The following is a 26,463-nucleotide window of genomic DNA, read 5'->3' on the forward strand; positions in this document are numbered from 1 at the left end:
ATCCATTATTTTGCCTGTAGATTCCTAGGGCTCATAAAGTATTTCCATATCTTGAAATTCACACCTGGTCTTCTGAATGTTTAAGTTACACAGTAAATTACTTAGCATGATGACCAGTTATCTCCTGTGTTTCTCATTAAAATGGCACCTATAAAACCTAAAAAAACAACCCTGTAAAGCAAACCAAAAATTTCTTCAGGATCTCTTTCTTAAGTACTGCTTAAAATGAAACAAGGTCCTTCTAAAAGCCACTGACAAATACCTGTGCTTTCTGTTGATATGGAATGAGAATATAAAGAAGTTAGGGAGCTGCTGTGCTCAGCTGGCAGAGACATGTTGGGGGCCCTTGGAGCACACCCTAGGCCTTCAGTAGCCTTTGGGGGGTTACTGCATCAGGAAGGTCCCCACTCCTGTTTTCAGCATGCAGGAGAGGCTGAGAGCAGCAGCACTGGTGGTGATCCAGGGGTGCCATATGCTCTGCACTTTCTCAGGGCCATTGGTGAGCCTGTGTCCTCCAGTGAGCAATTAGTCACACCTATTGTTTCCAAGTCCCTGACAAACCCACAGCACAAGAATGACGTACCTAAACCGAGCTCCCGATCCACTCACCCCAACTGGCAGCCAGATGCCAGCTTTTTACCAGATGCTGTAGTACATAAAGAACACATACTGAACCTAAGAAGGCAGATTTGGAAAAATACAAAACAGGAAAAATCAAGAACATACAATACAGCCCAAGTATATTAAAAACATAAAAAATAGGTGAGTCAATCACCCAGTTTTCAGATTTTTTTATAGCACAAACAATAATTAAGTTCCCAATATCTACTATTTGAGGTGACTGAGAAATTGCTAAGCCCACTCAGATTTACACTGAACTCAGCTAGGCTTTTGTCCAGTTCAAGTGTCTGTTCTTGAGAATTAGGATTTCAAGACTAATTCAAAGCATCTAGATTTTCTCAACTTCATATTGAAATCTTTCCAGTTTCTTAGGTAATAATATCCACAACATTTTTAGAAGGAATAAAAAAGGTTTGGGACAGCAGTGTTGTGTTTGGAGATACACGACTAGAGATTTGAAGAGCTGCAGTCAGGTGAGGACCATTACAATGTTTTGACTGTCCTGTCATAAATCTCAGCTTATTACATTTCATCTGATTTTCACTGTATTCAACCTAACAGCTTCCTTTTCACTCAATTGCACAGGATAGCTGGTATGTATGTGCTCATATGGAACTGCACAAGTGAATAATAAAGTTTATCACTGTAGTGAGAGTTAGGATTGGCAAAAAAGAGAACTCAACCTAATGATCTGAGGAAATATTTTCCAAGCAAGCAATTCACCTTAAACACTGTACAGCAATTCTTCCTAGAAATCAATGTTATAGATGAAAAATTCAGTTTTAATTTAAATCTGAGGCCTAACTCAAAAAATTTATAGTATCAAGCTAGTTAGATACAGAAGTGAGTTTGTTTCCAAGGAGCCTGAACATTCACTAATAACATTCAAAAATAAAACTACCTTGTTCTTCCGGGCTTCTCTCAGTCTGTGGCTGTGAGGTATCATCTGGATATGTTTGATTTAGTCAGGAACAGCATGGTGGTTAGAAAAAGGGTAGAAGGAAGAGGCCAGTCAGACAGAGGGTAAGAAAATAATTTTGGCATTCATAGAAAGGCCACTTGTTCATCCTCTTTTGCTAGACTGAGCTTGTAGTACTCCTACCAGAAGGAGACAAGAATAACCTGGCAGCCCGGTCACTGCTAAGTCAGCCATTGCCCCACAAAGCTGCTGGAACTGAAATAAAAATGAGTCCTCAAACATTAATTAAATCTCCATTTCTGCAAGAACTCATCTGAACTGTGCAATTGTCCAAGACTTCTAGTCTGAGCTGATCCCTAAACTGAGCATTAACTGGAAGTACAACTTGTGTCAGTCTCAGAAATAATGTTGAAGGAGGAACCTGTTTTACTTCAGCCCTTCAAGCAACTCTTCAGAGAATTTAATCCATTTCTCAGACTCTTCCTCTTCAAATATATCCCTGTATAGGCCTCTACTTCAGCATTAGTCCTATCTCATATCCTAACCCCAAAACAAAAATACAAACTGTTGATATAAATGTGTACCTGTCATCAATAAACGCATGGATATTTCAAATTCTATATTTCCCTTAACCCTTTGCTCCCCAGGCATATCTTTAAGATATAATTAAATAAAAGATCACAAGGCTCTAATATCAAGTGTCACTGTTGGCTCATGGTCTCTCACTGCTCCATAGACTTAAGTTAGGAATAGCTACCTGGCGTGGTCCAGATTCATTCCAAGCCGGAGAAGGAGACAGAAATTAAAGAATATGGACACACAGGGATTTACTGGTTTATTATTCTCTCGCCTTTTGTTTTCTTTCATTTTCTCTTACTTTCTTCCTTTCCTTTATGTAGAGCAATAGCTTAAATCTATAGCCCATGTGACTGAAACATAAACTTTAACCTAACTTGAACCCTGGCTCTTGAAAGTATCATCAGACCTATACCATACCATATCAAAGAAAGAACTCAACAAAAAGCTCACCTTTGGCAGCCAGGAATTACCCATATTCCTCAGCCTTTGCCCTCTTCCTTAACAATGACTAATAGATAAATGATATAGGTTATATATATAGATAAAGATTAGATATATAGATATAGATATAGATATAGATATAGATATAGATATAGATGATGCAGATATATATAGATAGATATATGGATATAGATTAGATATATATAGATATAGATATATTAGATATAGATAGATTATATAGATAGATATAATTATATAGATACAGATATATATATACATATATGTATATATAAAGACTAAGTCTATGAATAGGCTTAAGGTTCAGAAAATAGAAGTTGATTACCTAAAGGTTATCTTTCCATAGATACTAAATGTTTAAGCCAGGAAGAGATTTTTAGTTTGCATCTCCTAGAGCTATTCATTTTGGAGTTGAAGGCACTTTCTTTGAGGAAAGGCTGTTCTTAAAACTGTGGTTCTTGTTTAGTTAAAGGTGATGCACTTTTCTGCCACATAGCTGAGATTTCACTTCAAGGTTTAATTCTGAACTCTTGCCCCATGCCATCAGAAGCAGCAGGTAGGCTGGAGCCACCACCCATTCCCACAAGAGATCTCCAGCAATTATGTATTTACAGAACTCTGCTTCAGCACAGTCCCTGAACACATACTAGGGCTTAGCACTAGACTTTTCCAACCTTCCAGTTGCCAAAATAAAGTAGATTCATATAAAGAGGCACCTGTCCTTAGCTTAAAATGTAGTCTCCTCCTACCAAAAAAAACCCAAACCAAACCAAACCAAAACCAAAAAAACCCCCCCCCCACAAAAAAAAAAAAAAAAAAAAAAAAAAAAAAAAAAAAACCACAAATACTTTTGACTGTTTTACACAGGAACCCTAATCTTAACCCTATTCCTGAAGTAAACTACCAAAATTCAGCCACCAAGACCTGTGCCCTAACAAGGCCTGGTACTCATCGTGGCACCTAGGATTTAAGCTGATCACATTGCTCACAAAGTACTAAATCATAAATGTTTTATTCAAGTCATTCTGAACATGAGGAAGAAAATACTTCATAGGAGTCCACATTTACAAATTCTCTTTGTTTTGGTTTGGTTTTTTTGCATTTGAAAAACTGCCAACTTATTGCTGTAATCTGTAAGTGTGTGTGCGTGTGTGTATGGATGTGTGTGTCTTTGTGTGCATGAAAACTGTTTTCTCTATCAGAGGTAGTTGCTATTTTCACCACTTCCCACTGGAAAGGCTATAAACTATAGAATTTTAAAATAAGGTGCAGGCAAAATAACACCTCTGCTTGAAACCAATTTCCTATCATCTGTGCATTTCTCACAGTTAGCAACAAGTGCTATACACCTCACTCCAAATTACACTCTTTTCAGCCTAAAAGTACTGTGAATTATTAGATGCAAATTTGCAGAAGTGTTTTGGTGCTACATGCCAAGCAATTCCAGTTTCAGTGGGATTTCTGGGTATGCACTGACAGCATATAAACAACTTTATGCAGTCCTTGGGTGAGGCTGTGCATGGAGGTGTTTGTCTAAACTGCTAGAGTGAGACACCAGCCCCTTCTTCCCATACCTCCACACACTTGTGCTTTTATGGGGAAGGAGAAGATGTCCACATCTTGGAACAAACCTCTGTGATTTGCAGCCAAGTGTAAAGCTAACAAGCACTGCAGTCAGATCTATGGGGAGCTCCATGCCTTCTCCACACAGCTGCTGTGGGACTGGTGCTTAAAACAGCAAAGCAGGCATGGGTTTGTTTCAGAAGGAAGTCTGCTTGGTACTTTCTGGAGCTTAAGTCTGGCATATAAAGAAGAGAGCATGTGAAGGTTTTTGTTTATTGTGTTAAGGTTACAAGCTAATTAGTTGCTGAAAACTTTAAATCAAACATGGGAGACAAGGATCCTGTTCAGATGCTGTTCAAAGGATGTACTGTAAATCCAGTTTATCACATGGCTATTGCCACATAAATTATGATAAATTTGTGTCTGTGTATAGACAAATATATGTGATTCATGGCAAAATCTTTTTTATTGCCACGAATTTCTCTTCAATTGCTTTTTTTTCACTTGTTAATGAACATCAAAAGATTAAATTATTTTGTAGAGAGGCTCTAACAGAAGTTAGGCAAACTTTTTTGTTTTAATACAAAACATGCAAACAATATATTGTTCAGTTCAAAGCCATGAACTTTTGTCCAGTCATTATATCCTCTTACATACAACTTACAGCCATGTTTTGAAAATGTAGCAAGGCAAACATGGTTTATACCTATATACTATGGCAGAAATCCAATATTCATCTGCTGTTCATATTGCAAGAAAATGAGATCATTAAGGTCAGAAAGAACAGCTGCTTTAATTATAACACCCCAATAGATCATATCAAAATTTTCATCATCTCACACAAATTCTAAGAACATACCCCAAGGATTCATCCTGCTTTTTCTTGGGAAGGAGATTTCATAAGTACACTCCAAAGCACTGGCTGCTTCAAGAAGCTGTGTAAAATAATTTTACCCCAAGCTTGATTATGCTATGGCAACTAATATTTATCTAACTTTTAAAGTCTTTATTCCTCTTTCTGTGGTGGCAGCAGTAGGGGGAGATATTTTTGAGATCTAGGAAGCTGCCCTGCAGGCTTCACAGTGCTGCTGCCACCCATGCCCCCAGACTCCTGTTGAGGAGAGCTCAGTGTCCACACCTACAGCTGGCAGTGCTGCTCTGCCTGAGGACCCCAAAGGTATCCCTTCTTTAAGGGAATGGCTGCTTTGTGTTTTAACAGATGCTATGCTTCTGGTAGCGGAGAGATTAGAGGGACCATTCAACATTGAATCAGTCATGGATCCTATTGATGTCAAGATTTCTGAAGCCATCATGAACATGCAAGAGAACAGCATGCAGGTGTCAGCAAAGGTACTGTGTCAGTCGTGCCTTCTCTGTTATTGAATGTCACAAGTGGGGGGAAAAACATCTCCACCATTTTTTCTGTCTAGACTTTAAGAAGAATTGTCCAGACCACCAGAAATTACTTTTGCTTGTTCAACAGTTCACCAGACTGGCTTTGAATTCCTTGTTAAACTAGTTAAACAAGCTTGAATTTTTCAAAACTAAGTGGAAGGGAGAAAGCTACCATTTATTAAACTTCAAAATAACAGCTCTAAGAGATTTAAGGAAAATAGAGTGTTCTGAAAGCCAGTTGTAACTCTGTAAGCATTATCCTGCAGAGTATACTTGGTAACTTCCACTCGTGTCTCATCTGTGATTCTCCATATTAACTTCCAAACACATTTTGATTTATCTAGGTCAGACTGAGCACAATGTGTTTGAGGTGAATACACAAAATGTTCCATTTGACCTCCTTTAATAGCCACTCTAGGGAAATAGTGCATTGGCTGGTCTCTGATTACCAGACCTCAGTTTGATAGAGTTTTGTCTGGATTCTGACACAAAGATAAACAGAGCTAATGATACCGGCTGCCTCCTTTCCATTTTTAATGTGTGTGTGTACACACAGGTCACCACCACCTCTGAACCCCCTGTTAATAAGATCCTTCAAATTCAGTAGCAGGTGCTGTTGAGCCAATAGTCAACAATTAATGGCTTTGACTTAATATTCATCATTGCACTGTGGCTGAAATTCTAAAGTCAACAGTTCGCCAAGCTTTCTGCATTAGGAGCTTCTACCTCCCATTTAACTCCCAGCAGTCAGTCAGGTGCTGGCCAGACTGCCATCTATGTCAGTGATTTTCCATTGCTTGGAAGGAAGCTGCTGTAGCTGGGAAAAAAAAAAAAAAAAAAAGAAGTGGGGACAAAAAGCAGGAGCCTGAGGTTTACATTCTTCCTGTCAACCCAAAATTAGATGCTTTTTATGGCCCCAGTGCTGCAGGTTGCTAAGAGTTTCCTTCAATATGCCTTTTGCTTTAAACCTACATGAAGTTCCTCGGATTTTAAAAGCAGTCTACATCCTGCAGGATGAGACTTTATTCTGGCACCAGTCATCAAGGTGTTTAACAGCCAAATTCTCTCAAATATTTTGGGAATTAAAGGTCAGCTTCAGCAAACTCAGCTCTTACCTCAAAAAAGAAACAAAAAATATTTTCACTTAAAACTCACCCCAGGCCCAGGTGTATTTTGTTTTCCCTTTTACTTCTGACTTTTTCCTTTTTACTTTTGACATTTTCCTTTTTACTGTTTTCACAGTTTTTCCAATTCACATTATTTTCCATTAGCTGGAAAGCTGCATCCCCTGCCAGAGTCCAGTGATGTTTTGGCATGAGCTCGTCTCACTATTTGTTCATAGCAGAGCAGACTGTTTCTCCTGTCCCTCACAAATATTTATTTGCTCTAAAGATTAATAGCAATGTCATTTACAATGCAATAGTTTTTCCTCTAAGAGAAACCTTAGATAATATTTTTTTTAATCTTTTAGAACAGAAAAGAAATTATATCAGCAAAATTTATTTCATTATCTTTTCATAGATAACAGAGCTGTCTATCCTTGAGGGACCTTTGTATGTTCTCTATAGACCATTATTCCTGTGAAATGTGATTTCCTTGATCTCCTGGGTTACAGCCATCTTTTTTCATGTAGCATGGAAATGCTTTACCCTTTTATAAAAAGGCAAAGGCTTTGGGTATAGTGCTGTCCTCTTCTATGCCAGGTCAGACTTGCAAAGATGATATACAAGCAGACTTTGATCCATCTTCTGTCATCTAATTTTTCCCCCTTATACCAATTGACCACTTAGAGCTCCAGGGGAAATGACAGACACCTCACCAGATGTACTGGGGTGCATGGAATGCAACTGCAGAGCTAATGTGGGAGAAAAGCCACTCTCATCAATTAATCTGAGGTACCACTCAGAAAGCTTCAAGCAGGGTGTTGGAATCATGATCTTTTCTATTTTCTCATTCTTCAGACAATTTTGTACCTTTTATTCGACTGTACTTACTGAAAAATGTGGTGACTAGGAATCATAGCTATTTTTCCCCAAGCCAGCCAGTGCCTTTTTACAGTGGAAAAATGATGATGCACTAATAATGTTATGCCTGCAACACCCACATACACAAAGACTGTTTTTCACCACTGACATGCAGCCTTTTCTATCTAAAAACCTGGCTGAGTCTGGGAGAAGACTCTATGCTGTATTCAGTAGATATTTCTGCCATGTTATATAATGTTGTTTTTTCTTTTAAAAGGAGTGGAAAATATGAAAACAAAAGATTTCTTCCTCGAGGAGCTCTCACTCACTTCATCCTCTTTGTAGGCAGAAGACCCATTTATTTAATCCAAAATCCAGCACTCCTGTGTCATATAGTGATATAAAATTGCCCTATTCCAGAAGCCCAAAAAAAAGCCAATGACTTAATGATTAATCAGTGCAGAAAGTCAAGGCTTATTGCTTGAGTTCACTCTTTGTCTTTCATTTCCTTAGAAGACACAAACCTTCTGTCTTCCTCTTTTGATAGCTGCACATCAATAGTGAGACAGAGAATTAAAGAGATACCACATGTACCTCTTCTATCTTTGTCCTGCTGACCAAGGACATTCAGACTCAGACACATTCCAGTACCTCTCACTGCATAACATGGAGCATCTCTGTTCCTATGCCATTAACTTTGCTTGTTTGTGTGATCATTACAGTCAATTCTTCTAGCCCAGTTCACATTAAACATGTGCTAGTATTACATTTAAGTCCTCCAATTCATGCTGAGGCTGCAATCTTTCTCTGTTTTCTTGGTATTTCTCAGCAGTTTATATTCAGCACTGGCTGTCCAGGAAGTCTGACCACAAACCTCTAGGCTTCCCGGCTGCTCACCTTGCACACCTGTCATGTCCCTTAATGACAGCCACACAAGGTCCTTATTTTGCCTCAGGGAAAGTCCCATTCCTGACAGCTGTGACAACTGGAGATGCTTGTCAAAAAAGAGCAATGGTATAGAAAGTCACACCCCAAGACCCAAGGCCTTTCTCCTGGAAGGATCAATGTGCTCTGAATATGCCCAAACTTTCCCTACCCCAAGAGAAGACAAGGACTGCTGATCATCAAAACCAGTTTCCATAGATTCATCATCTAACACCTGCAGCCATTCTTACAGAGCTCCTTCCACAAACCACAGCACAGAGAGAGCAAAACAATCAGCCTGGGCTGCCTGAGATGCCTCCCAAGACATCAGCACCTTTTAGGAATAGGCCTTGCAGGCTGGGTCTGCCCAGATTAATGTTCCCTGAAGGTTGCCTCTGGCAGAAGTCATGGTGCAGTAGATTCACCTTGGATTTCTGCTTATAATAGCTGAGATAGGATGTCCTCTTTATTGAAATCTCTTTGTAATTCTCCAGTGACACCTTTTTGGTATTTGAACAACACAGTGCCAAATTCAGCACTCAGCAACATGTTGATTATTTCTCAGGCAAAATTTTTACATTTGTGCATTGCTTCCCAAGGTTCAGCTCATATCCAAGACTTAGTCATAGCATACATTTACCTTATTCTCATTGTCATTCTCATTCTCCCTGAGGTAATTCAGGTAGTCATATTCAGAGTCATAACATATAAATACTCATTTCAATCTTGGCCAAAACAAGCATGTTTTGAGAGCCTTCACAATCTTCCCACAAGGCTGTCAGTACCAACACCTTCAGTTCCTGCTTCAAGTCAAAAAGTAAATGCTACATCTGCTCCATTTTAAAAACATGAATGTTTACTAGTTGATACCTGCAGAGATTGCTCATTCCCAAGTGGAGGAAAACTCAAAAAACAGCACAAAAGATGTTATAACATCCAATTTTTTTCACAATGGAGAAATTTCCTAATCTGGTTGCATCAGCATAATCATGTCTCTATTGCTGCTCAAAACACAACATACTGAACTATTTTCTGCAACAGTCTAGTCCTATACAAGTATGTTAGACTGCTGGAAGAGTAATTTGGCTGCCATGACAATATTTTTCCACTTTCATATAGTCTATCCCATAACTGAGTTTCTCCTTAGTAAGTCTTAAATCTGCTTTTATCTGAGTTGATGGATGTGCCATTTTAACCTATAAATATATGTTCCTTCTCAGCAATTACTTCAGCTAAATGGATGAATGAGCTCCATGACATAGCAGACTACCTATGCATTATTTATAAGGAGGATATCTTCACAGAACTACATCCAAGGTTCTTCTTAAAATAGTCCACAAGTTTCATACTAAGAAAACCTCTTCATTTATCTGTGTTCTTTCCAGAGCTTTGTGCAGGAAAAATATAATGGCATTTCAGGTAAAAAAATCAATGCTTTTCTATTTGAAGAGTCAATGGAGCAGAATCATATACAGACACTCAACTGGAAACACTGAGCACTACCATATGGCTAAATAACAGTATGACCCAAGGCTTCACAGAGAACAAAATCCATCTTCTGCAAAAATTCAAAACTTCAAATTCTCCTGGGAAAAGGGCTTTTTTTTCTCCAGTATCTACATCCTAGTCCTGAAGTAGATACTTCCATCTAGCCAGCTCAAGAGATGTAATTCTTCAGTGGCTCTGTTGACTTGCTCTCACGGCTTGGTTCATATCCCGGACCATAGAGATTTGGTCCACTTGAGCTTTAACAGCAGTTCACTGGGGAATGGTTTCGTGTTATAAAATCTTAACAGGTCTCTCAGATATCCCAGAACATCCCAAATGACTGTAGGTGCTGATGAGAGAGAAACAAAAGGAAGCTTTTGATCTCCCCTATCTTAGATGTATAGCTTAAATGTAGACACATATATGATGACAACTAAAGTTAGCTTTCTTAATTTCAAATGGAATCTATTCTCTAAATTCAGATGAAATGGACTGCACCAATTTTTTTAGAGAGTGTGTTTATGCTACCAATTCACATCATGTGTAATGAAACACCTGAATATATTCCCAGAAATTGTTCAATACCTCTCAGTAGCATTGTAAAGAAAGTATTTCATGTGCTTCTTCTTAGGAAGCATTTGTTAATATTAGTTATAATCTTTACATTTTGTGTTCTGTCAATACCAGGATGCAAATTTTAAAATGTCTCTTTTGCACTCAAAATTCAGTTACTGAATATTGTATCCTTACTGCATTTCTGTTAGGTCATTTAGAAAGCAAGATATTTCTTTTTCTGTCATGTAAATATTACTGTCTAGTTTCCATCTCTTTTATTGTCTGACTGTATGTAAATTTGTTTGTATAAAACCACTTGCTGAAACTATTTGTATGAAGATAAATGCCTCAAAGTCTCTGCTGGGTTCTTTTCAGTACATCATAAGAAACATGTTATATAAATTATGTAGACTTGCAGTTGCACCACATGGCCATACAAGTAGCTTAACAATCACACACTGGGACTTTTAAGGAGACATTCCCTCACTTTCCTTTCTCCTGAGAATCTGGTTGTATGTTTTGTATAATTGTCACTTGCTTCGTAGGCAAATACCCAGTTGCTTAATTGAGTAAATGGGATTTTATAGATATATAAATAAACAATTATGTTTTCAGTGCTGAAAGAAACTTAACCAAACTTTTGTAAGTATAATTCATGCTCTTAATGTATAGATTTCACTCTTTAAATTGTCATACACAATCATGTACAAATCTTGAATATTAATCTTAGTTGAATTTTCTTCATAGAAGAAAAATAAGATTCTTTCCTGATGAAAAGTTTAGAGCTTTACAAGCTAAAATCTTTTTTCTTTGTTGATAAAATTAATTTACTGTCCAATAGCCCTCAGGATTAGGGAGGCTTGAAACTCTTAAAACAGATATTCTCAAACCAGACCAAACAGTATTCCGCTCATAAATTAAAAATCCCAATGGCCATACAACAGCTGACTTGCTGGACTTTAAGCCAAAGCAGACCTGATGACTGGACATACATTTAGTATTAATCAGCTTCTTTCAGCAAACTTTGAATCATTTGGGGCCTCTAAATTAACACCAGGAAGCCTAACTGAGAGCCAATTTAATGTATCCTGATAGAAACAGAAATTGCACCAAGGACTTGGGTCACTCTTTCACGGGGTGCAGTCCTTCAGGCACAGCCTGCTCCATGTGGGTCCCTTTACAGGATCCCAAGTCCTGCCAGCAAACCTGCTCCAGGGTGGGCTCCTCTCTGCACAGGTCTGCAGGCCCTGCCCCAGCACAGGCCCCAGCACAGGCCCCAGCACAGGCCCCAGCACAGGCCCCAGCACAGGCCCCAGCACAGGCCTCCCGCGGGGCCACAGCCTCCTCCCAGGCACCCCCTGCCCTGGTGTGGGCTCCTCCATGGGCTGGGGGTGCATCTCTGTGTCCCAAGGGCCCTCCATGGGCTGGGGGTGCATCTCTGTGTCCCAGGGACCTCCATGGGCTGGGGGTGGATCTCTGTGTCCCCAGGGACCTCCATGGGCTGGGCGTGGATCTCTATGTCCCCAGGGACCTCCATGGGTTGTGGGTGCATCTCTGTGTCCCCAGGGACCTCCATGGGCTGGGGGTGGATCTCTGTGTCCCCAGGGACCTCCATGGGCTGGGCGTGGATCTCTGTGTCCCCAGGGACCTCCATGGGCTGGGCGTGGATCTCTATGTCCCCAGGGACCTCCATGGGTTGTGGGTGCATCTCTGTGTGCCCAGGGACCTCCATGGGCTGGGGGTGGGTCTCTGTGTCCCCAGGGACCTCCATGGGTTGTGGGTGCATCTCTGTGTCCCAAGGGCCCTCCATGGGCTGGGGGTGCATCTCTGTGTCCCCAGGGCCCTCCATGGGCTGGGGGTGCATCTCTGTGTCCCCAGGGACCTCCATGGGCTGGGGGTGGGTCTCTGTGTGCCCAGGGCCCTCCATGGGTTGTGGGTGCATCTCTGTGTCCCCAGGGACCTCCATGGGCTGGGCGTGGATCTCTATGTCCCCAGGGACTTCCATGGGTTGTGGGTGCATCTCTGTGTCCCCAGGGACCTCCATGGGCTGGGGGTGGATCTCTGTGTCCCCAGGGCCCTCCATGGGCTGGGGGTGCATCTCTGTGTCCCCAGGGACCTCCATGGGCTGGGGGTGGATCTCTGTGTCCCCAGGGACCTCCATGGGCTGAGGGTAGATCTCTGTGTGCCCAGGGACCTCCATGGGCTGGGGGTGCATCTCTGTGTCCCAAGGGCCCTCCATGGGCTGGGGGTGCATCTCTGTGTCCCCAGGGCCCTCCATGGGCAGCAGGGTCCCAGCTGCCTCACCACGGGCTGGCTGCACCAGGGGCTGCAGGGGAATCTCAGCTCTGGCACCTGCAGCACCTCCTGCCCCTCCTTCTGCACTGACCTTGGTGTCTGCAGGGCTGTTCCTCTCACGTGTTCTCACCCTGCTCTTCCCTGGCCACAATTACATCTGCACAATTACTTTCTTTTCCTTCTTAACAATGTTATCACAGAGACTTTACTGTCATTTCTGACCGGGCCAGCCTTGGCCTGCAGAGCTGTCCTGGAGCCGGCTGCCATTGGCTGTGTCGGACATGGGGGAAGCTGCTGGAGCTTCTCACAGAAACCACCCCTGGAGTCTCCTCACTACCAAAATCTGGCCACAGGAACCAACATAGCCACAGAAAAAGGAGTAATTTAGTCCTACAACCAAAACACAGCATTTGCACAGTTTTCACCCCCACAAAGCTCATTCAAACAGTCTGTGTATGGCATTAGAGTTTTGTACAACATATCGTAGGAGAAATTCTGGCATTCAATTCTTTTTCTTTTGAATGGAGGCAAAATGTTGAAACAGTCACAAAACCAGAAGGGTGACTCTAAAACTGAAAAAGTTGGTGTGAAGGCAAACACTAGGATTCTACTTCATGAGAGCACTTGATAATTTTAAGTCAGTGGATTTTCTACCTTTTTTCGGATGTGCAGCTTGTGTGAAAATGCCTCTGGGAAATATGCTTGATATCCAGTAGCCTTCTGTGTCCTTTAGTACCTACGAGATACACAACATTGAAACTTTTTTCCAGATGGAAGTATATGAAAAATTTCATAACTGCGAACATTATTTTCTATACCCAGAAAACAAACGCACTAGCACGAAATAATTATCACTGTTGCCCACACAGTCTGCCTCACCCTTCTAGGGAGAGATTGGGAGGGAATAGGAAAGTTATCCAAGTTGCAAAACTATTTTATCATTGACCTTTTCTTTAAGACTACAAATAAGATTGCAAGGTACAAAGAGCTGTCGGTGGGGATTATCGATGACCTGTGATTCTGGGTAAATACTGCATTTTAATAAAACTGAAAAGAGTTATCAACTATGTCCTGCCGCAAAGGACAACCTTTTGTGTATTTTTCTTCCTGGAAAGACAGCAATTAAGATGCTTTCAGATGTTAATTTCTCATAATAATCACCTTCTTAAATTAATGGGGTTTTAAGGTCCCTATATGTTTCCATACCTTCACCAAGTGATTAATAATGCTAAATTATTAACCTGAGTTTTAATGCAGGCCAAGCACTCAATTCAGTAGTATAAAAATGTCAATCAAATCTTGTTTTGAGTATACAAAAAAATAATAAAGAGGCTACAAAATACCAGCGTTCCTTTCTTTTATGATTCTCATTTAGCTAACATATAACCAAGAATGTCTTTTTTCAGGTTTTCCAAGGATGTGGCCAACCAAAACCAGCACCTGCCCTGAGATCTTCCCGTTCTGTCCCTGAAAACTTCAATACCCGATTTAGACCATATATCCCAGAGGAGAGACCTACAACTGCTGCTGGCACAAGCTTGGATAGGCTGGTAAGGCAAAATATATTCAATTTTCAGATTAGTACAAAAGGCTTGGCTATATACTAGAAGGTGGTCATCTCTTGATTTAATAATTTTATAATCACTCTTTATAGTTTCTTTGCCAGCTGTTCCAGCATTCAGTAAAGCTTTTTTTCCTCCACTGGAAATGGTATAAAATTTCATTGTAGGGAGCAGTATGGCTCAAGTTTTATGTATTAGACTTGCTAGAAGAGAATAAATTCTTTCCTACAGGCCAGAAACCACATAAGCCTTTGCAGGTACTTTGCAGTATAAATTATGTATCAAAAGTGATCTACAACAATATTTTATATTTTTTTATCTTATAAAAGAAAGTTATGTATTAAGGCCATTTTTATCACCTAGTTCTTTAACTTACACCCTTCCAAAGGCACCTAAATTTGTTTCACTTCTTTACTTAATTGTAAAATTACCACTGCTTTATTTCAATCCATCTCAACAATTGACTTTAATCAGCTAAAACTTCAGTGATCATTAATCTTGCTTTACTTATTCAATCATTTTGGGAAAACAATACTTCAACATAAAATTATTTTCTTTACTACCAATCATCAGATTCACATTTGAGACTTCAATGTTCCTGCTATTTATACATCTATAGATTTATAGAGGGATAATTAGTACAGCTGTTAGTACCATCCCAGCAATCATCTGTAGGTAAAACCGATGAGCAAAACTGGAGAGCTTATGATTTAACAAAGGCTGTATCACATGTCCTCAGCTAATTTCTGCACACTTGCAGAGCACTGGTCTGTCTTGCTAAAGAGAGTACCCAAATTTACCAATGCAGATGAGGACCCAGGTATCTTCTTGATGCCATCATTCATCAAATTCATGGGCTGTCACAGGGGTTTTTCACAGTGCCAAGTCCTTCCAATCACTTCTGTCTATGTTGTACTCTATGTACTCTATACTGTCAATTTTCATGGCAACCCAATAGGAAAATAACATGCCATTTCTAATCAAGACTTGGGACTGTCCTGCAGAAAAAAGCAACATTTGTTAGTTCTCTGCACTTCTGGAAATACTGTAGCCTGGTTATCCTAAAAGGAGAAGCAGAGAGAGAAGATGGTTACATCCATTGTAGATCCAACCACAGCAGGATCATAGTGCAGTGCAACATCTCAGGCTAAAAATCTGACTAGCAATACTCAATCTATATTAGATGGGATCTTAATTTTACCCTTTCACTTTAGATTCAGAGAACTAGTCCTTCTGCACTGCTCGGAGCAGAGGCCTGGATCTTAATGTAGAATTGGCCAAGGTGAAGTGAAAGGTTAACAAAGCCTTTAGGTTTCAATCATGCTTTGTCAAATCTAAAGGTTGCGAACAGCTGAAATGGGAGGAGGAGCATAAAGAGGAAGAGGCTGGAAGCACAGCTCAGCTTGGATTAGTCTGATGATGTAAAAATAGTTCAAGCATTTTTGTAATGAAAAAGGAAGGGTCAAGATGTATTACAGATTGACATAAGAAGGATACTTCTGAACACATTAATATCCTTTCCAAAATACTAACTTGCAAAATACCGAACAGCACACTGAATAAAGCAGAGATGTGTCCTATGCTGCCAGCCTTTAAAGGCTGAAACTAATGAAAGTTGCCAATACAGATAATTCTTTATGACTTCCAGACTTTGAAAGGGGTACTTATCTCCATATGATTTAACTAGTCTTGTTCATGCATTATTTCAGGAAAAAAAACAAGGAGTTTAGTTTTGCTGCTGTTCATTTAAAAAATGTTCAAATCAAATTCCTATTTCCTGTTCCTGCTGATAGTATCCAAAATAATTACTATTTATGGTCTGTTAATGATGAGTTTTGGTATCAAATCCATCTTCAAATGGCAGTGATGAATGTGCTGTCTCCTTCTGGGCTGGGACAAACCATCTCTCAGTTCAGAGATGGCTGCTGATCTCAGTGTAGCTAGGAAAGGTAGTTTATGTGGATTAGAGCAGACGGCCTTATTTCAGAGCTGTAATCCCTTAGCAGCTCTCAGTAAAGGTCACTGCCTGCTTCTCACACCATCTTGGTAATTTTATCCAGAAGGATATAAATGCTACACTCCTGCCTCACAGAAACACCATTTAACCTGTGTTGGACCCTCAGCTTTCCATGTGCTGAATCATTCCCTGAATGACATATCTGTCTTCATTAACTGTAGCCAGGGCTTGGAGGACCAGCTTCATTTGGATACTCCTATTCCTTGCACTGACAACAGGGTGTAAGGAGGATCCCATGCACAGCAGTTTTCTCCTCTACCCACTGACCATTTTCTGTTGCTTACTTCATATAAATACACTGCAATATTAGTATTTTGTTGGTATTTTCAAACACTTAAAGACCATTTTGATTGTTATAGGTATAAGAAACAAGTCTTTTCTTGTGATTCAGAAGACTGTTCAGTGTTACATTAATGCTTTTAGAAGTCTGTTCTGGAGTGTGTATTCATGAAACACTGTCAGACCACTTGACTTTAAACTGTCAACATAAAGTCCAAACATACAGTTAAAAAAACCTCAAAAGAAGTGGCAAACCATTCTGCTTTCATCTGTCTTTGACAGCAGAAGAAACCAAGTTTAGAAAATATTTCCTCTGCACCTCAATGTTATACAAACATGCAGCATATCTGAACTGAATTCTGTTTTAGTCCTGCTCTTATCCCCACTTATAAGCTTAATTCAGTTGGGCATATTTAATCAGGTAGGTTGCACAAAGCAGCCCTCATAAGAAGCCTACACTGAAACCACCAGGTCCTCAGCCCATCTGAGAAAGTGCTCCTTCATCCTTCCCTGAGCTCATGCTATTAACCCAGCTATTCCATTTCAAAAGGAGGGAAAGTGATTTCTCTGTGTTATTGTCACAGCTGTAACAAGTATTAACAAATAAGAAATAGATCAAAATTAATTTTAAGAAATGTGAAAAAATCTAAATATCCCCCAAAAGCTGTGATATATGTGGTTTTAAAGCATTTGATGTATTTAGGAAGCAATGTAGAGCTTGAGAGACTTTTCTAAGCATGGATGAAAAGCATCATCTGAGACATCCTAGAGTATCTGAAATATGGGACCAGCAGGAGACTCGAGGAGACCAGTACACTTCTGGAGCAGCAGAGGGGAGCTGGCTTGAATATACTACAAAAGCTCAAGCAGTTCAAGACATGCTCAGACAATTCAATGACATCTTCACGGCACTGGGCCTAAAAGTCAGGCTCTTTCAGAAGCCAATGGAGAGAGACACACATCTTTGGAGAGTGATTCACCCCATCTGTCACAGACCTCTCTCAAAGACTGAGAAATAAAAGACTCAGTTGGAATATGCACATGTAGATAGACAAGACTGAAATACCTTGAAATATTTAAGTCATCTAACTGAGCTGGAAGATAAAACAGTAATTTGAGATGCTTATGCTCCCCTGGATTGGCATCTGAAGTCTGGACAGAACACCCTAGAGAATGTTCACTATGAGGCATCCAAGTGGGAGAGCAGAACTGAGGCCCAGCTGTTCTCTGCAGGTTGCACCCTGTGAAATTCAGCTACATAAATATAGTTACCTAATGCTCTTTGAGATGCCTGTGCTCTCCAAGATGTCCAAAGGTGAAAGCAAGGTTACAGGAGACCAGGTTGGAAGTTAAATGGAATATCTCAGAGGTGCTAAATTGACTTGCTCTGCCTACATTTCAATAACTGTATTCCACCTTATACTGGCTGTAAGAGAAGCAAAAATGAGGACTTTTCTGATTCAGTATAAAAATCCATAGAGCAGATACTTAGAACCAACTACCTTAATTTGAGTCCAGATGACTGTCATTTTGACTGTTAACAGAGAGAAATAAAGGCCTTAGTTCAGTTATCTAAGCATGGGTTTAGGCAACTGATCTGAGATCATGTATTTCTAAAGCACAATTCATCTCCTCCTAAAGTATACATTTAAACAGCTCAGAGAAATCTTTCCTTATCCCTCTACTAAAAAGTGCCAGAAAGTGACGATCTTAGTCCAGGCATCTAGCAAGTACACCTGAAGATCAGTAAATTTTTTTAATTGCCAAAAATTACATAATTTTAACGCCTGATTCTGTAGAGCATGATCTCAAGTTTCTCGTTTAAAATCAACTGCTTATAGAGACTCGTTATCTTCTCTGTGGTTGCCTGTTTGGTATAACCTGTGGTTTATTTTGTTTTGTTCTGTTTTGTTTTTCTGTTCCCTGAATCTGTTTCCCTCTTGCTTCCCAGAGGACTATCTGGAGGACAATGCAACATGGTGTAAGCTTTGGTATTCTTATTCTTCACTTCATTCCCATTTGTCTTTGTACAGTGATGGACAAAACACTTGTTTAAGTTTCATCTTCACCATCTTTACTTTGTGTGTGTGTCTTGTAGGCTCAAGTACTAGCAGTTCTTTCTGTAATTTTGCATTCTAATTTCATTTTGCCAAGTGCCCAGAGCTGCTGCTGCCTTCCAATATTTTTCTCTCACCTCAAGGATGATGCCTCATCCCCAGAAAGGAGCGATGTATTCCTCCAGTGAACTAAAAACTGGTGTAAGCATCCCCATAGTCTCAAACCCCACAAGGGCATGTAGAGCAATGCAGACACTGCAGTAGCATTCAGCTCTGAGTCCTGTGCTTGGAGCAATGGAAATGAGCTCCCAGGCCTTCCTGGGCTCTCCCTGAAAATGCCCCTGTCTTGCTGGCCAATCTCCTTATGCTTTACAGCTTCATAAGATTTTGTGGCTGTTAGAGGTCCCTGGTTCCAAACAGAAAAGCCTTCCTCGGCAGAGCTCATTCAGCACAGCCCAAGGGGAAGGCACAGATTTGCATTTAGCATGGACTTAATAGTCCAGCTTCTTAGCAGGACTAATTAGTCTACAGAGAGCACCATGCTGATACAGCCATGCTGCTTCCTGTGTTTGAGCTGCCCCCAGTCCCTCTGTATCCACCACATCCCTGTACAGCAGTGCTGTCTTAATTCAGCTGGAATTTCTCCCGAGAACATACTGCAGCCTGACCTGGCTGGACGTGTATAAAATATTTCTGCATTTTCTTTCAGGAGGACACGGAAGTTTTCTTGATTTTTCACCAGGGAGCTGATGCACTCTTAAACATATAATGCATAATGCACATGCATACTGTGGAGACAGGCAACTGAGAAATTGGCCGTGGCATTCATGGGTGATTTGCATTCACACACAGTACAGTGGCTGCATAGATTAGTGGATGAGCATGCACCCCATCTGAGAACACCTTCTATGCTCTTTACCCTGGGGAGGGGAATATACTGTGTCACACTTTGTGAGAAAATGTCCTTTTAGAGTCCCTTCTGATTTCCTTAAAGTAAAAGCAGATAAAGTCTCAATTTCCATGAGGAAGATACCCTGAACTACCCTTTTTAGGAATAAATTCCAATGTACTTTAAGTCTTTTTTTAACTTTTTTATTCCACTGTGCTATAATTTTTGTTACAGTGAAAAAATGTGATGGTAATCTAACAAATCAGTTGTGAGCAACCTTTTCCCACTGCTCCAAAACTACATGAAATAGAAAATACTACTTAAAAATATATCATCTGCTTTGCATTTTAAGTATAAAAGACTGAAAGTAACAAGACTGTAGACAAATCAGACATTGATCTGAATTGGCCAAGGAATCCTCCAGGGCATTCCTAAAAGTGAAGATTTCATTTCAGTTTTGTTAGACTCTGTTTGGTCCACAGTCTTGAACTGTTAAATATAGTTATATATTATAAATATAATTAAATATGCCATGATAGCACAATTTTCCTGGGATAGGACGTTTAGCCTCAAGAGTTTCTTTCCTCAAAAGACAATAGAATAAAATCCAGAAGGTATGAATCTTAAAGGGTTTAAAGTTCTGAGATTAATTTTCCATGTATCTTCTGCATACTGAAGCCATGAGATACAAACAGTGAGCCTGTACAATACATCATAACTCTGGAGTTTTGGGTCACACTCTTAAGGCTGAAGATGACAGGCTTGCTCAAGTGTTTTGGAAGCCTACTGACTTCCCACCCGCTATTACCCCAAAACTCTTATATGCTGTGCTGCCGGATTTGATAACCATGTGTGATGTTAATCAGCAGATGATTCCTGAAGTGTACAGCTCCTCCAGTTTTACATTTTGCATGTTTAGACAGAGTCCTGTTTCTTTTTAGCTGTTTGGATGCAATATGCAAAATTAATAAATGTGTTTTACCACATTCATTGTGGTCATTTGCTGTTAGATTTAGGCTTTGATTGGTTCTCCAAAATAAGTGTTTGCTTAGTATCAAGTTTTGCCTCGTCTCAGTTTCTGTCTCGCACCAATATCTAAGTTTAAGTCTGTGTGCTCATTTTTTCCCTCATGGTTAATACCAGTTCCAGGTGGCAAAGGTGGATGAATGATGGTGGCTGTCAGAACCCTCCTGGGAGACCTGACAGAGTCCTGTTTTTAAAAATGGTGATATTATTCTGTCCCCCAGGTGAATGGCTGTGCGTGCTGCTGTATGCGACGCATTGCATTCCCAACGTGCGTGAGGTGGTTGCTGAGACAGAGCTTTGTTACAGTGGTTGCCTCTGTCTTCAGGTGGAATGGGTCTGCCTGCTGCTCAGACCCTGACCAGCATGGGCAAGGAAAGGCCATCCCCAAGGAACGGCCATCCCCAACCACAAATGTCTACATTAATTAGTTATCAAAGAAAATGCACTAATCTTGACTGCTGTGCAGTTTCTACCTTGCCTGAAGAGTGATGTCTCGTGGAACATTGCATTATCATCTTCTAAAATGGACTTTTTAGTACTAGTTAAAATTCCTTTACCTGATGGGTGTGAGCACTCTTTGGGGGTCATCATCTCATTTCCAGGAAACTCATAGGGCTGTGAATGGTACTATGGATCACTGTTAGAGAGGTGGGCAATAAAAAATCAGCAGATAGAATCTACTCCTAATCACCAGACTTTCAGCAAACAGTAAGATGAAGAAATGGCACAGTTATGGGTCTTCACTTGGTGTACATTGAAAAACTATGTGATTGCTGAACTTGGTGTTAGGGTAAGGAAAAGTAAGCTATCTAGGCTAAAGTTTGCACATCTGTACCATACCAAACCAGATTAACATGAAGTGGGATTTATTTGTCCTAGCTTTTCATGTTTCTAGTGTTACAATTGAAGTCTGAGCTATTGCTTCATTCCTTTACTAATGGTAGAGATAGTACCTCCAGAGCTTGCTACAAATACTCATTTGAAGACAAGAATCTGAATTACCTCCTTCTCCTCACTGAGGATGAATAAAATCTGGATGATTAATTCAGAGATCCAGTTTGTAGATGTCTAAATGTGACCATAAATCTTGGGTTTGGAGCTAGGCTCTATGAATCAGATGTGCACAAAGGAAATTTTGGGCTATAAGATATATTGATACATAGTTCTTATCATACTGCTAATCATACTCATTGCCATGGTACCATCAGGTACCTAGAAGGATAGCTAGACTCAAATGAAAATTGTCAATTTAAAGGCTACACAACTTCTATTCAATTTCACCTTGTAAATCTGAATTGAAATCTACTTCCTTCCATTTGATGTTTTAGCTTCTACTCAAAAAAGACATGGGATTTTTTCCAATATACAGAAATTTTTTTATATTACCAGCCTCTGGAAGAATAATCTGAGCAGAAAATACATTTGCACTGCTCTTTCAGCTGGAAGACAGATCACATTTCATTTCACGTGTCTGTGCATGAATCTGTGCAGAAGGAAAAGTCAATTCTTAATGTTCTTGCTCATGATAAAGAAAGATAGTAACTTTATATATATCTTCTGCATTTCATGTTTCGATATCATATTAGGAAAAAAAATATGGTTTAAAAATTAGTGGAAGGGCTTGTGTCCCCACTTGCAGTGCGTAAACCATGCTCATTTAGATGCTTCCAAGAAATATCACTGTAGCAGCAACAGCTGCCTGCCTCCCTGGAAGGTGCTACACTGCACTGAATTCTTGCATTCCTAAGATGAGTGCAGCCAACCAGTTCTAAGTTTTCATAAAAAATGGATTTGTATATCATCTGTTCATCTACCACTAGAGAATTAGAGGGTCCTTTTTTGAGCAAGCAACTACAGAACATAAAATGTCTTTCCGCAACAAAGTCAGTTGTGTACAAATGTAGATACCAATAGAGGAATTAAAACTTTGGTAATTTCTAAATTAGTTGCAAATAGTGAATCTCACTCTCCAAAGAAAAACATATTTTATGCATTGCTGGCAATGAGTGTTCTCCAGCCTTTGCAGATTATTTTATTTCGTTAGACTGCAGCACTTGGAAATATTGTGAACTCATAACAGGAGTGTGCAGTGCTGGACTCCATTCAGAACAAATAGGTTACAGCAGACTGAAACTGATTTCCCAAAGTAAACATCTCATATGTTTTTCTTTGATGGCAATAGACAGAAAATGGCACTTAATGGACTTTTATGTGTATTACAGTGACTAAAGAGAAGTAAAATACAAGAAATAAGAAGGTTTATCTTCATTACAAGTGATGACCCTTTTGTGACCCTTCTTTAGTCAAACCTGAATCTTTTACATTAGGAAAGACTGCCTGTATTTTTTTTTCTGCTCTTATCATCCTTCAATATTTGCCATCCCTCAATCATATCAATGTATCAGTTTAGCTTGTTGGGATAGCAATACAGAATGCTTCTATAATGCAGAGCTGCGCGTAAACAGTAAATCTTGAGTGGGTAGTTACAGATGTTTGATGGGAAAGCCAAGATGACTAATAATTCTGGGGAAGGGAAAAGCGTGGATTCATCGCATAAAATTGTATCCATTATTAATAGAGGACAAGCCTAACTCTGTTCATCTCTGAGCAAACCCAACAGCATTTTCTGGATCCTAGGTCTGGGTGTAGACCCTAGCAACCTCACAGGTCCACATGAGGGCAAAATGAGTAGCTAGATATTATTAATTCACATACTTAGTCAACATGGAAAATGGGAGAATAACTGCAAAACACTTCAAAAGATCCTGTTCTGGACGCTGCCAAGTACTGAGGTACACAATAACAAAAAACTCCTCCTATGGGATTAGGTTTGAGTAGTATGGACTCCTTGCACAGCTGGTTAAGAAAACAGGTATTTTCAGAGGGTAACTCCCAGCCTAATGTAGATATCTGCCAAAGATTGCATGAATAGCTCTGTGGAAGTGCCAGTGTTCCTCCATCAGCTATGAAGAACTTCAGGCTTGGCAAGATATTTAGGTTGTAGAGGGCTAAAACTGAGATAATCTAACTCCTTCTGAGCAGTCAATGCCTGACTTCTCCCCAAACAGGCCTACCAAATTGAAAGTCACTAAGACTATCAGAATTAAGGACTTAGATGTGGTCAACTGGGGATTCAGTAGAAGCTCACAATTTCACCCTGTTCCAGTGGCTTTGTGATCTGGTGGCAGCAATCATAAATTACCATCATGTACATGTCTTTTTGATTTTCTTGAGTCTTGCTGCTTCTGTACTGAATGTATGTCATGTAAATGTTATTTCTGGTACAAAGAAATGGAATTCACTCTGTCTGATTCTGTGTCTCTAATACAAGGGCTCTGTGGACCTGGATTTGTTAATCTTCCGTGGTAGCAGTGGAGAGCTAGTCGAGGGGTTCAGTAACAGGCAGAAACCATTGGCTGAAACACAAGTGTCATGATAAGTGACATGCCCTGAACTATCTAGGCATCTGCAAAGAGCTAAGAGATGTGATAAAGGCCTTACAGAAGTTCTTCCATCTTCTAGATGCTCCAGAGGATTACAACATGGTGTTAAATTCATTTGTATCTAGATTAAATGAGGGAGCTGGGAGCTGCTCTTAAGATCTTAAATTAGAACAAAATGAGACAGCTGGAAACTTGAATCACTGTCTAGATGCCGCTGCCTGAGAAGTCACAGCCTTTCCAGGAAGAAACTTCACGTGAGGCTCTCAGGTATGGTGCAGGACCTATTTGACATCAGCTCTTGAAGAGAGGGGAGGTTTCCAAAGAAGTGGATATTGTTCTGCAGGCAGCTGAACCTCACTCCAGGTCTCCACCATCTGTGGTGTGTTCTTAGACACCCAGCTGACCTGTCAACACCCATACTGATGGATTTCAATTCAGGCAAGACTAAAGCACTGCCAGATCCTGATGGACAGCTGACATTACTGTTCATTTGTATGGGAGCAAACCACACTGCTGATACTCAACCAGCTCTTAACAGTCCCTGGGATAATTGCCTTTGCTTTAAAGTGCTGAGACTTTTCCTCTCTTATTATATATTTGGACAGCATAAATACTAAGTAGGAACGCAAATGAAAACAGACCAGAATGAAAGTTGTTCTTCTCTTGAAGCATTCATGGCCATAAAAATATCCAGTACATAATAATAACTATGTTACCTAAGTAACTGCAAGAGAAAGTAAAGTAAAAAGCTAATAGCTTAGAGTACATTGTGTTTTTAATATAATGTACCTACAGTGCTCCTATATTAAAGTGTGATATATATGGAGAAATAACAGGAATTTGAGTAATGTATTTCTTCTGCTGAAAAAAGCATCAGTCATTTAGAGGAAAAAAGTCACTGCATAATAAATGAACCTGTGAAAAACTTCCTTTTCTGTGATCTCACAATGAATGCTAATGGGCTTAAAAAATCAGAGAACTAATAGTATTAGAAATAATTTTTACATTTACAAATCAGGGAACATTTGTAATATTAGAAATAATTTGTACATTAAAATCTTTTCAACTCTTATTCCCTCATCCAGACAAAATCCAGTTGACAAAATGGGGGTATCTAACCCCAGAGCCAGATAATGTATCCTTTGGTGTCAGCTGAGAGAAATAGGCACTTTCAGGGCACAGTTGATTTGAGCTACTTTAAAAATCTTTGTTGGATTAAGTAACACTTGTGCTCTTCAGTTCCTGCCTCCCACCATTGTCTGCAGAAGAAGAGTTTGTAGCTCAGACAGGAACAATGACATCATGTCAGATGAATTTCATTCACAGATTCTTCTTTCTGGAGTTCATAGGAAATTACTATGATACACCTTGGTAGTATTTCTACTTGATTTGGTTTGGCAACAAGGGGTCACACTGTGCTCAGCGTTGAACACATATTAAAACTCAGTTCCTGTCTTGACCACCTTAATGAGCTCTATCTTCAAAACTTTTCTTTTGAAGTCAAAAATGCAGGATTCCCAGGCATTGCTCATTGCCTCTGTATGTTTTTTTTAACCATTCACTTGCACCATGGGAATGGAGTGATCCAGAAAAAAAATCAGCTGTTTCTGTAAAGTGTGATATTCCTAATACCCAAGTTAACAAAATCTGAACTGTAACCTGTTTGCCTCACAAGAGAGGGGAAAGTGTGCATAGTCTTCCCCTTGTCACTTATGCTCAGGCAATCTCCAGGTTCAGAGCAGTAGAGATGGAATACAGTCCAGGGTGAAGACTCCCAGAGACTGGGAATATCCTCCTATTTGTCAGGTACAGAGCATTTTCACACGTAGTGATGGGACTGGAAAACCATGGCTGTTTTTAACTGCAACCCAACCCATGTGTCCCCGAATATAATGCTTACATAGCTGGGAAAGAAAAGAGGACAGCGCCTGTCTCAATCCCATCCAGATTCTTATTCTCAGTCCAGCTTTAGTTCTCCTAGGTAAAAACTTTCATTGTTAAATGGAAAATGGATAACTCAGCTCTTTTCTGTCTGTAGAGAGAGGCCTAGATTCATCATACTTTTATCAAGTCACCCCTTGCTTGATAAAAATCAATGTGGCAAAACCGGATCCCTTAAAAGTCTCTTTTATCATGAAATCAGCTGGATATAGACATACAGGGGAAAGATGGATTGGAGAAAAAGTACTGCCTATAAAACATGCAGCTCACTTGGGAATGTCACTAGCTGAAAATTGACTTGGTAATGTTCTGGGACAAAACCTCTGGAATTCTCAAGCTAGTTGTGGAAGTACTTTTAAGAAATCCTATTTTCCACAGGTTGTAATGTTGATTTATTTCTGTGCTAAAATGTGAAATAATATGGCTGGCAAACACGCTTTCAGAAATCTAGAAAATAGTTAGTGATATATAGGGACATATTCTTCAA

General features: G+C 39.9%; 1 protein-coding gene across 1 annotated transcript in view; it reads left to right on the top strand.

Moving 5' to 3' along the window:
• The window catches only part of GPC6 (glypican 6), a 723,711-nt gene that overhangs the window by 650,756 nt on the left and 46,492 nt on the right, over positions 1 to 26,463 (top strand). Inside the window, exons 5-7 of the mRNA XM_058825364.1 lie at positions 5,361 to 5,491; positions 14,169 to 14,312; positions 18,572 to 18,601. Coding sequence (XP_058681347.1) covers positions 5,361 to 5,491; positions 14,169 to 14,312; positions 18,572 to 18,601 — 305 coding nt within the window. The remainder of the gene's footprint in view (positions 1 to 5,360; positions 5,492 to 14,168; positions 14,313 to 18,571; positions 18,602 to 26,463) is intronic.

Source organism: Ammospiza caudacuta, chromosome 2 (genome assembly GCF_027887145.1).
Source record: "Ammospiza caudacuta isolate bAmmCau1 chromosome 2, bAmmCau1.pri, whole genome shotgun sequence".
In the NCBI taxonomy this organism is placed as follows: domain Eukaryota; kingdom Metazoa; phylum Chordata; class Aves; order Passeriformes; family Passerellidae; genus Ammospiza; species Ammospiza caudacuta.